Source organism: Ictalurus punctatus, chromosome 9 (assembly GCF_001660625.3).
Source record: "Ictalurus punctatus breed USDA103 chromosome 9, Coco_2.0, whole genome shotgun sequence".
NCBI lineage: Eukaryota > Metazoa > Chordata > Actinopteri > Siluriformes > Ictaluridae > Ictalurus > Ictalurus punctatus.
The window spans coordinates 20,640,001-20,652,817 of NC_030424.2; the positions used below are offsets into that span (position 1 = coordinate 20,640,001).

Genomic DNA, 12,817 nt, shown 5'->3' on the forward strand with positions numbered 1-12,817 from the left:
TTTAGCATCACCAAGGTAGGTTCACACACACAAATCTAACTGTTAGCTCATGGACTGTTAACAAAAAACTGTTTAGCTAAGCCCCGGGGCAGCCATGTTCTGAGGGCGAGCATTCTAACTAAACCAGGACGAGGTATTTTAATTAGGGATGTCCCGATCATTTTTTTTTTGCCTTGATCCCGATCCGAGTCAATTAATATCGAGCATCTGCTGATACAGCATCCCGATTCGATACTTGTATTTTCCTAGTGCTAGGTGCATGTTACAGTACATTAAAGGTATTAAAACCAATCCCATGTACATGCTTGACAATTGAATAGCTCTGCAATGTATTAAGAAAACAATTGTCTCCATCCATGCTGTTCCTTATAATTATTTTTTTTTACAAAATAATAAACAAAGTAGTAAAGTAAGCAAATTTTTTTTTTAAATGGCTCTTATCACTGTACAGCCATTGCTCTTATCTTAACAATTCCAGGAGAGGAAATTTCTCTCCTTTTAAAAGTATCCTCCTGTGTGTGTTGCTTCGGTGCAGCTTTTGCCTGAGTTACCCGAGTGAACTCGCTGTATTCTGTTGAGTGTTCAGTTTTAGGTGCCGTATCAAATTAGTAGTATTGAATGCAGCTCTGTTGCTACCGCCTTGCGAAATGCTCGCACTGCAGACATTACAAATGCAGAGCTTGACATTAAGCATTGTCAGTAAATTTGTCATTCACTTGTCCAAGTAAAAAAAAAAAAAAAAAAGTTACTTGCCCGGACAGTAAATTTTTTCCAATTGTGGTGTAAATAATAATTTAGAAGCAATATATTCTCATCAGTGTTCTATCAGCTCATAACACTTTACTTGGGGTGGGTGTGGCTCAGGTGGTAGAGCGGGTTGTCTACTAATCGTAGGGTTGGAGGTTCGATTCCCGGCCCACGTGACTCCACATGCCGAAGTGTCCTTGGGCAAGACACTGAACCCCAAGTTGCTCCCGATGGCAAGTTAGCGCCTTGCATGGCAGCTCTGCTACCATTGGTGTGAGTGTGTGTGTGAACGGGTGAACGAGACACAGTGTAAAGTGCTTTGGATAAAAGTGCGCCATTTACCATTTGAGTCATTCAACTTTAAACAGCACCACTCCAAACAGTGATGTGGTAGCAGGCAACAGCACTGTTGCGGTCATGGACAGAAGCTAACGCATAAACTTTTCTTACCTGAGATGACCGAAATGTTTGGTGAGCGACTCCCGAGTGTCCACAGCTGCTACGTTAGAGAGCGCAAAATCCTGCAGCTCAGGAAAGTGTGCGAAAGCGGCTCTCTGTAAAAGAATCATGCAACTTGAACAGAATGTCTAAAACAGCATGAGCTAGCAGTAATTAACTACACATGACAACCCCCTATCTACTCCTGAATCTGACAGCAGAACACTGACTGATGTTTTTCTGAAGCAGGTACAGGGAGAATAAACTATCAATGCCGAGGATATGCAGACCAGCTTTTTAATATTGCTAATTAAAATGAGCAACATTAAACAGGCTTTAACTCACTGCAGGGCCGGGTTTGATTAAGATTGCTCTCTGTATGTCTTAGGAAGTTTTTAGGAAGACACGTGATATGATGTGCATGATATATAACATAGAACACAACACTGAAAAGCCACCAAACTTATTTAAAATGATTCTCAACGTTCAGAAACATGACCCAAGTAAACAGGTACAGTATCTCACAAAAGTTAGTACACCCCTCACATTTTTGTACATATTTGGTTATATCTTTTAATGTGACAACACTGAAGAAATGACACTTTGCTACAGTGTAAAGTAGTGAGTGTACAGCTTGTGTAACAGTGTAAATTTGCTGTTACCTCAAAATAACTCCACACACAGCCATTAATGTATAAACCGCTGGCAACAAAAGTGAGTACACCCCTAAGTGAAAATGTCCAAATTGGGCCCAATTAGCCATTTTCCCTCCTCGGTGTCATGCGACTTGTTAGTGTTACAAGGTCTCAGGTGTGAATGGGGAGCAGGTGTGTTAAATTTGGTGTCATCGCTCTCACACTCCCTCATACTGGTCACTGGAAGTTCAACATGGCACCTCATGGCAAAGAACTCTCTGAGGATCTGATAAAAAGAATTGTTGCTCTACATAAAGATGGCCTAGGCTATAAGAAGATTTCCAAGACCCTGACACTGAGCTGCAGCACGGTGGCCAAGACCATACAGCGGTTTAACAAGACAGGTTCCACTCAGAACAGGCCTCGCCATGGTCGACCAAAGAAGTTGAGTGCACGTGCTCAGCGTCATATCCAGAGGTTGTCTTTGGGAAATAGTATGAGTGCTGCCAGCATTGCTGCAGAGGTTGAAGGGGTGGGGGGTCAGCCTGTCAGTGCTCAGACCATACGCCGCACACTGCATCAAATTGGTCTGTATGGCTCTTGTCCCAGAAAGAAGCCTCTTCTAAAGATTATGCGTAAGAAAGCCCGTAAACAGTTTGCTGAAGACAAGCAGACTAAGGACATGGATTACTGGAACCATGTCCTGTGGTCTGATGAGACCAAGATAAACTTATTTGGTTCAGATGGTGTCAAGCATGTGTGGCGGCAACCAGGTGAGGATTACAAAGACAAGTGTGTCTTGCCTACACTCAAGCATGGTGGTGGGAGTGTCATGGTCTGGGGCTGCATGAGTGCTGCCGGCACTGGGGAGCTACATTTCATTGAGGGAACCATGAATGCCAATATGTACTGTGACATACTGAAGCAGAGCATAATCAGTATGCAGTATTCCAACATGATAACGACCCCAAACACACCTCCAAGACGACCACTGCCTTGCAAGAAGAAGCTGAGGGTGAAGGTGATGGACTGGCCAAGCATGTCTCCAGACCTAAACCCTATTGAGCATCTGTGGGGCATCCTCAAACGGAAGGTGGAGGAGCACAAGGTCTCTAACATCCACCAGCTCCGTGATGTCGTCATGGAGGAGTGGAAGAGGACCTGTGAAGCTCTGGTGAAATCCATGCCCAAGAGGGTTAAGGCAGTGCTGGAAAATAATGGTGGCCACATAAAAAATTGACATTCTGGGGCCAATTTGTACATTTTCACTTAGGGGTGTACTCACTTTTCTTGCCAGCGGTTTAGACATTAATGGGTGTGTGTTGAGTTATTTTGAGGGGACAGCAAATTTACACTCTTACACAAGCTGTACACTCACTACTTTACATTGTAGCAAAGTGTCATTTCTTCAGTGTTGTCACATGAAAAGGTATAATCAAATATTTACAAAAATGTGAGGGGTGTACTCACTTTTGTGAGATACTGTATGTCAGGCAGAAGTTTTGTAATAATAGGTGCATTACTTACCTGCAGTGATGTTATCCGGTCATAGTGAAGAGTGGTCATCTCTTTCTCTGTCAGGGCGTTGCCAGTTTGGTCATTGATCTCAAAACCTGTGTAGAACTTCAACATATCCAGCAGCTACATGAAAGAAAACACCATTATAGCACAGCTCACCAGTTCTCCCTAAATGTATAGTATCTCCACAAATGAGCCATTAATAATTCATGCCTCATCGACAAAGTGGACTAAGATTTTAAATACGTGAATTGTACCATAAGTATACACAGACTCTATTAAAGCAGAAAACTTCAACCTGGCAGAAAAGGTGACCTTCTTTCTCTCGCTGTGTTAGACTGGACAGGTGGCAGCTGACCACCAGGTGAGAGTCGTCCAGCACAGTGTTGAACCAACGGCGAGTTGGGAGCAGAGCCTGCAAAAACAATAGAGGTTTAGGTGCTCACGAAAACCAACTCTCAAAGCAACTTCCATTCAATGCCATACAATAACTAGCAATTAAGGAGCTAAAAGCATTACCAGCTATAGTGTAAGCTGTATATATAAAATCACACACTCAGATATAGTCAAATATGCCATAACTTGTGGTTTTTGTTATTTAGCTCAAATTGGTTGCGACATCAATTACTATGCAGCAGAATGTTTGTAACACGTTCACATTTTATCAAACGTCTCAAACTCCAGTCAGGAAAAGTCACTTTTGAATCAGATGTGCTAGAACAGGATGTGCAGCACTCTAATCCCCTGGGATTTAAGTGTAATAGCCTTTCTTTTGGGCCAAGATTGAAACAGAGCAAAGTGAAGACAGAGCAAATAAGGACTGTGCAACTCAAAACTGCAGATCTTCTCCAAGATTGGCCATTCACAAGGCCTGCGTTGGTAGTAATATCTCATATCATCATGACTCGAATCTTATAAGCAATATAGTAGAACAGTGACGCAAAATAAGGAGAAATAAACAGCAAATTCCATTTGGACCCAGTCATATCTGGACGTTACATCGACCTGAGATCAGCCTTTAAAAAAAAATTAGGAATGAAAAGGAACTTTTAAGGGTTCATGAATCTTGAACAAGAACTTCACAGTTCCAGGACTCCTGATTTGCTTTTCCACTGTAGGCACTATGGCAATTACATCTAATGACAAAAGTGAACAAAATTGTGTGACATATGACAGCAAACATGGAGGAACTTGAGGCTGAAGTTGCATTGTCCTTTACTGTTTTGCTGCACACATATGTGAGCATTAATGTGGCTTTTTATTGTATTTTCATGCATATAGCATTGTTGGCACTATTGCTGTTAGCAAAATGTCTCTATAGAATGTAAGATAAATTTTTGACTTAGTGTGACAAAATGTTTTGCCAGGCATGACACAAATAGAGAATTAGTTTTTTTTTAAATAAAACACAGGTAAGATGGTCAGTCATTCTGGGAAGCTTGGTCAGTTCAACAAGCTTACCAGTGCCTGTAGTTCAAACAGTTCAAAAGTTGGCCCCAATTATCTAGTTCAAATAGTTCAAAAGTTGGCCCCAATTATGCATCTAATGGCATTAATAAAGCTTCTCCTAGGGCTCCATCAGCCTGTTGCCATAACAACCGTCTTACCTCCAAGTCAATCATGAGCTCGATGAACCTCTCGCAGTAGTGCACTTTTTCCATGGACATTGGGCCTATACCAGGAAAGGGGGAAAAAACTCAGGGTCAGGGAGTACAAATAACACAATATGGAATGTTGGAGAGCCCTAAAGTCACAGACAAGTGTATCCCACAGCCAGCAACTCCATATAGTGCAGAGAGACAGCGACTGACAGGAAGGATTAAGAGGGTATAAGTATGCACTGGGCAGAGCAGTGTGTCTCCATCTCGCATACCACACTGTCTGTCGTGTGGTGTCGACTTGAATTAGGCAGCCAGAGAAAGACAGCTGTACCACCCGCACCACAAAATGGTCAGAGGATGGAGAAAGGTTTGAGGGGGACAGAAAGAAGCTCCACTCTAAAGGAATGAAGAAATCGGAGTAGCCACAATGTGTAAACCAGACAGACAGTTATATATGGCAGGGTATGATAGTACGTCAAAGAGATGTGTGATTAACCTCCATTTGAATACCATGAAAGCCTACGAAATGTGTACTGGGAAATCAAGGAAGACATTTTACAATTTTCCCTACACAATCGGTTGAATCCAAATCTGGTTACGCCGATCAGTGATCAAGGAAAAAAAAAAAAACGCCAGTTGACAAAGCATGGGCACACAGGACAGATTTTGTGTATGGGATATTAGTGTTTAATTTGTAGTTACACAGAGATAAGTTCAACAACCATAGAAAGGAAAAGAAATAGTCCATTAACAACTTCCACAAAACTAAACTTTCATGGTATGTAGTAGGGCTGTGCGATTAATCGAATTTTCAATTTCAATTTCGATTATGGCCTGTGGCGATCAAGAAAACAAAATAATTGAGAAAAAAACGATTATTATACCACATTCTGTTTCGCTTGCTCTCATTTTGGCTTTTTTAAAACCGCTCTCCATTTTTCTTTACAGCGGTGTGCTTTCGCCCCTCCCTAAAAGGCCAAACTCCCTCCCCGCCAGGCTGCGGCATTTTTAAGTTCAGCTTTGATCGACAAAAAAGATTAAACCATTTCAGCCGTTTGGAAACAATTTGGTTTTGAGGAGTCCGATGTGGTACAAGAAGAAATAATGATTGGCATCATTGGGCTCATTTCCTCTAGCGTCATGACAGCTGGTCTAAATACGGTCACTTCCTTTCTAGAGCTCACGCAGAAACTACAGGCTGAGCTAAACCAGGAGACAGAATCTCATTGGCTAAGGAAGTGTAAAGTTCATTTCTTGCGAAGCGTCACGTGACGTGCTCTGCAAGCTTTGTTTAATTTACTTAATTAAACTAATTTATTTAATTTTGTTTTACATTTTTCCCCCCAGTTGAATTATATTCAAGGAATACAAAAGTTCAATAAATGCAAGATGTTTCCAAAGTCAATGAGTAATCGTGTTTAATAATTGTGATTGCAATACTGACCAAAATAATCGTGATTATGATTTTTGCCGTAATCGAGCAGCCCTAATATGATGCTATATTTAAACACAATGTGCTTCGCATGCTGCATGCTGTAACTATAGCACCTGCCGCTCTTTCTGAATCTCACTGCCTGCTGCACTACACACATCAGTCGAGGTGAGAGCTGCTTGTCAGTAGAGCGATTTTAACTAGGTGGCTTAATTAGGGTTGAAGGGATGAAGACCTTGACAGAATCGGGAACATGTATGTACGTGGAAACACCGGCGAAACGACGCAAAATAAAGTCCAAGACGATGCTGATATCTTAATATACTTGTAGACAGATCGAATGAATGCACTTGCTGTACTTTAAGTACATCTTTTTCAGCCTAGTCAATTAAGCTTCTGGGCAACATGAGACTGGGCAGCACATTGGAGATTCGACTTGCCCACTGGACTAACTAATGAATTTATCCTTTGTTTACCCGTGACTCTACATCATGAGTTGTCTGCTGACCAGAATAGAGTTAGCTGTGGAGAAGCCGGCTGTGTCAGTATTAGAACACTTACCTGATTCTGGGATGGACATCAACACACTAAGGAACTTCTTTATGAGTGCAGAAAGAAAGGTCCGTTCCCTTTGGGCTCTGCCAAAGTAAAGTTGTGTGATGAGCATTGCATTTCATGAAAACTAGATGTGTTTTGTTTTTTTTGTTTTTTTAATGTAGTGAAAGTAAGATAGAGAGAAGCTTCATACTGTTCAGCATCCTTCTTATCCATTTTATCATAGTTCTTCTTTATAAGATTCCAGAACTTCTGCAACTTGGGAACTTTTTTCAGTTCATGTTGGAGTCGTGACTGTAAAACATTTATTTTATTTAAGATAATAAAATATCTAAGACACGGTATGAATCTGAAGAAACAGTCAAAAACAGGGAGTACCGATGCACTACAAATGAGTTACAATCAATAGAGTGCACAATGGGTTTTTATGTCTCTCTCTCTCTATTATATTATAGAGAGAGAGAGAGAGAAATATAGTGTGTGTATATATTTTCAATGTACTGATCATATGGCTGTTGTAGAAAATGATTAAATAGAGGAGTTGTTTGTGCATTTACAGCAGAAAATGTTCACAAAGTGTAGAGGTCAATGAATGAATGATGATCTGGAACACACTGCTATTTCTGTAAGTATCATGAGTGTGGTGGTGCAGTGCTCACCGGCAGGAGGCACATCCACATGGGCAGAGAAATGAGCTGCTGCACCTGTTCACGGATTAGATCTACCTCCTGAGACAAGAAACACACCCATCAGGATTGGACAAAAACACACACTACTCTTAAAATATAAAGATTCACAAGGTCAAAAGCTCATAGGATCATTACAACTCTCAAATGTTTCATTACAGGTTATGACGGCTTGATGATCACTATTACACCGTAGCACAACACTGACATCTAGTGGACATCTAAAAAATAACAGCCATTTTACAAAACCACTGTACTGTACTGTATGCAGTTAAATCATTTTGAAAAAGTGTTGAAACAAACCAGACTGTTGAAGCAGTGGTCAAGGAAGAGTAGCAGAACTGTCTGTTCCCGCAGTGACAGGCCGAGCTCTTCTCCGGTTAGACAGGCCTCCATTACACATTTAAAAAAGTAGGGGAAGTGAGTGGGCATCTTTTTAAAAACCTGAGAAGAGAGAAAGAGGGAATGAAGCTGAACAGTGACTGCCCACTTGGTTCTGGAAGTAAATGTACCATCTATTCTCTTCACAGACTAATAACCAAATTTTTAAATCAAGAGTCTTGAAGAATTGAACCAGCTACTCTACCGTATGAATCATGGAATTACAATAATTTTTTTAATCTGCATACATTTCTCCTCATCCCTAAACAAACACAATGCCTCGGAGAGAAAGACAGCACAAGATACCAATATGTGGTGTGATGGCAGTTTCCGTGGTTACAACAGCAACATCACTCATTGGTGGGTTTCATTTTAAGGATTGTGAGTAATGTAGTACCTCACTGGCAATATAAAATAAATAAATAGCTGCCACTGCTGGGCCCTTGAGTAAGGCCCTTAACCCTCAACTACTCAGTTGTAGAAAATGAGACAAATGTACGTTGCTCTGTATAAGGGGACCTGCCAAATGCCGTAAACGTAAATGTAAATAAATAAAAGTTGGCCAGTGTCTTCTACAGCATATACCATAATATATCACCCTGTAGCTCATGATAAATCAGTCTCAACAGGTTTACACATCACTAATAAACACATTTTCAAAAATTTCATAGTAATGAAGAGGATTTTTACTTGCAGAATCTGACGATTTAGATCAACACAATAGATAAACAATGTAAAAATACACTGGATTAAAAATGACTAACCTCTCCTAAATCCTACTATTTGACACTCACCTGCCAAGCAGGAACATTTTCTCTGAACTTCTCATTAACTATACAGCAGATGGACATCAGATACCCATTACTGGACACCTCTGGGGTGTAGTTAACCCACAAGTAATTCTCAAGGTACTGGCTAAAAAAAACAAATAAAGAAATGAATAAAATATGATCCAATTAAACAAAGTCAGGTATGCAATTTGAAGTAACAAAAGAACAGGTAAATGTATATCCCACCTAAATTCCAGCAGCATGATTTTTCTGATCGCAAATCTGAAGGGAAAAAAGACACATGGTTTTAATAACAAACAAACAAACAAATAAATAAATACAACAGAAAAAAGAGAAAATTTGCAAAAAAAACCCCCCAAAAACTAAATTTCTTTTCAATGCAAATTCATCGCTGTAGAGTCTACAGACTGTAAAACTTACTTTGATTTGAGAATCTCATTCTGATAGATGTCTTCAATGACCTGAAGAAAAGACATGTAATAATATTAAAAGATGATTTTTTTTTTGCACAATTAAGGCCCCATCATCAATGACTCCTATACTACTTAGAAATAAAAAGATGAGGTCTATTATGATGTGCGAGCTTTAACAGCTAATCATAAAGCACATAAAATGTCAATTTCATACTTCATCATTCTACTTGAAATTCTCATATTATATACACTGTGATAGTGATTCAGCAGTAGAATGTAACGGTTTGTAAAGATGCATGATGTTTACCCAGTTTATCAGTAAGTGATACAGCATAAACAGGAAGAATTCACATCATGGTAGCATAGTGCTTAGCCTGCATTGACATAAATCATGTGTTGCATACCTTAGAATCGAACGGTAGTTTATTCTTTGCATGGGGAGCCCAATATTTATTTGAGAGCTAAAAAGAGAATAGGACAGAATCAAGAAACAAACCACATAGGTTAATACAACAAGCTAATGCAAAATGGATTGTTACAATATCAAAATCAAACACTGACATACAGAGGCTTTGTAAAACAGCGCTCCACATGCTCTCTCATCAGTGCATTTGAAAAGAAAAACCTGAACATTTAGTTTATTAAATAGAATATGCTCTTAGTTGGCAGTTTATTAGGTAACTTATGTAAGTGTATTTTGTAGTACCCATCTGCTGCTCTACAGAATTTGCCTGCCCAATTCTACCATGTCCATTGGTGGAACAGACACTATACACCGACCAGCCATAACATTAAAACCACTGACAGGTGGCGTGAATAACACTGATTATCTCATTACAATGGCACCAGTCAAGGGGTGGGATACATTAGGCAGCAAGTGAACAGTCTATTCTTAATGCTGATGTGTTGGAAGCAGGAAAAATGGGAAAGCATATGATCCGAGTGACTTTGACAAGGGCCAAATTGTAACGGCTAGACGACTGGGTCAGAGTATCTCCAAAATGACAGGTGGTGTGGGTGGAAGATGGAAGAATGGACGTAGGTGGCCTGATCTAATGAATCACGTTTTCTTTTACATCATGTGGCTGGTCAGGTGCGTGTGCATCATTTACCTGGGGAAGAAATGGCACCAGGATGCACTATGGGAAGAAGGCAAGCTGGCGGAGGAAGTGTGATGCTCTTGGCAAAGTTCTGCTGGGAAACCTTGGGTCCTGGCATTCATGTGAATGTTACTCGGACACGTACCACCTAACTAAACTTTGTTGCAAACCAAGTACACCCCTTCATGGCAACAGTATTCCCTAATGGTACTGGCCTCTTTCAGCAGGATAATGCGCTCCACTACACAGCAAAAAATGTTCAGGAATGCTTTGAGGAACATGGCAAAGAGTTCAAAGTGTTGACTCGGCCTCCACATTCCCCAGATCTCAAGCTGATCGAGTATCTGTGGGATGTGCTGGACAAACAAGTCCGATCCATGGAGGCCCCACTACACAACTTACAGGACTTAAAGGATTTTTTGCTAACATCTTGGTGCCAGATACCACAGCACACCTTCAGAGGTCTCGTGGAGTCCATGCCTTGACAGGTCAGAGCTGTTTTGTCAGCACAAAGGGGACCTACACAATATTAGGCAGGTGGTTTAATGTTATGGCTGATCGGTGTGTGACCATATATTAAAAATATTACTTGAGTGGTGGGTTATTCTCAGTAATGGGGTTGCAAAGAAGACTACGAATAGTTGGGCAAGGCCTTCTTGGTTCAACACCGATGTAGACATGATACTGGCACTGTAAGTGCGTGTGGGTTGAATGTATCAGAGTGTATGAATACTAGAGGTCGACCGGTTGATCGGTTTTGTCGATGAATCAGCACTGATAACTGATGGCTGGAATTATCCGTTCTCGGCAAAAATCTACACTGATCGTTTTTCCCGGTTGCGTCCATTGCGGGAGCGGCTGAGAAAAGTCCGCTGTCGTTATACCGTACGAGACTGGCATCTAGAGGAGAAATCTATTTTTATTTGGTGTGTTATTTTTTGGTTCGGTTTAGATGTATATCTTTTACTTATGGTAATATTTATCAGTAGTTAATATACACTATCGGTCAAAAGTCTGGAGACACTTGACTGAAACGTTTCTCATGATCTTAAAAACCTTTTGATCTGAAGGTGTAAGATAAAGTGTTTGAAATCAGTGTTGTAGACAAAAACATTTGTGCCAATATATTCATTTCTTTCATTAGAAAACTATCATTTTATTTACACACACACACACATATACACATATATATACACACACATATATATATATATATATATATATATATACACACACACACACACACACACATATATATATATATATATATATATATATATATATATATATATATATATATATATTTATATATATATATGTGTGTGTGTGTGTGTGTGTATTATTAAACGGATGACTTGGAACGAAATATTCCAAAAAGCAGCCAATAAGTCTCTGGTGTAGGTGGGAGCTCCTTTAATACTGTTTAAAAAGCATCCCTGGGGGATTCCTCAAGAAATCAGCTGAGAAAATGTCAAGAATACATTTCTGGAAATTCTAGGTAAAAAGGGTGTCTATTTTGAAGATGTTAAAATACTAAATTATTTGGATTTATTTTGGATTTTTTATCACAAAATAATTCACATAGTTCCACTTGTGTTATTCCAGAGTTTTTATGACTTTATCACCACTCTGGGTGGGTGTGGCTCAGGTGGTAGAGCGGGTTGTACACTAATCGTAGGGTTGGCGGTTCGATTCCCGGCCCACATTACTCCACATGCCGAAGTGTCCTTGGGCAAGATACTGAACCCCAAGTTGCTCCCGATGGCAAGTTAGCGCCTTGCATGGCAGCTCTGCTACCATTGGGGTGTTTGTGTGTGTGAATGGGTGAATGAGAACTAGTGTAAAGTGCTTTGGAACTGCTAAGGTTAAACTGTGGGGGAAAAATCAAAATAAAGAATGACTGTGTCTAAACTTTTGACCGGTCGTGTCTATTTCATTTAATAAAGCACAGTACACTTTCATGGTACAGTCAGTACTATTTATGTCTGTAATAATGTTCAGCAGTATTTGACTTTGAGTGTTATGTTTTCATTCAGTATCAATTTTAAAAACTATCGGTTGGTACTGCCCAACTTAGTTATCGGTATCAAATCCGTTATCGGTCGACCTCTAATTAACAGTCCCCCAAAGCAAATATCTACTGCGACAACAATGGCCTGGCCTAGAGGATATAGTTAGAGGATGATTAGAACAAAGTGCAGGAAAAAAACATGACTTATAGTTTCAAATATAACTATAAGGACGACCTACATGAAAGGTGTGACGAATATCCTGGACAATATAATTTAGTATTCAGAGGTTATACAATGCCAGAAACAAATAATATCTGGTCAGGGTGGCCATATGTTTGTCCTTTTTCCACTGATGGAATGCTGGCAAATGAGTTACAGTCAACAATTTTGTAACAACAAACATCAGGTGTACCTAATAAAATGGCTACCGAGTTTGGAAAAGTCCTGATTAAATCATAACCAGCCACCTCAATCAATAATAAAGAAAAGGCCTCGCTTTTTGTCACGT

The 12,817-nt window shown here is 40.0% G+C and overlaps 1 protein-coding gene across 4 annotated transcripts in view; it reads right to left on the minus strand.

Annotated features, from left to right (window-relative positions):
* Positions 1-12,817, minus strand: part of aqr (aquarius intron-binding spliceosomal factor) — a 45,208-nt gene that overhangs the window by 31,847 nt on the left and 544 nt on the right. For all 4 annotated transcript variants that reach the window (XM_053682863.1, XM_017475928.3, XM_017475927.3 and 1 more), the window contains exons 3-14: positions 9,602-9,658; positions 9,205-9,245; positions 9,010-9,045; positions 8,788-8,908; positions 7,916-8,056; positions 7,586-7,654; positions 7,120-7,220; positions 6,933-7,009; positions 4,946-5,010; positions 3,637-3,753; positions 3,348-3,461; positions 1,198-1,301 (exon numbers count right to left, since the gene is read on the minus strand). In XM_053682863.1, the coding sequence (XP_053538838.1) occupies positions 1,198-1,301; positions 3,348-3,461; positions 3,637-3,753; positions 4,946-5,010; positions 6,933-7,009; positions 7,120-7,220; positions 7,586-7,654; positions 7,916-8,056; positions 8,788-8,908; positions 9,010-9,045; positions 9,205-9,245; positions 9,602-9,658 (1,043 nt within the window). The remainder of the gene's footprint in view (positions 1-1,197; positions 1,302-3,347; positions 3,462-3,636; positions 3,754-4,945; positions 5,011-6,932; positions 7,010-7,119; positions 7,221-7,585; positions 7,655-7,915; positions 8,057-8,787; positions 8,909-9,009; positions 9,046-9,204; positions 9,246-9,601; positions 9,659-12,817) is intronic.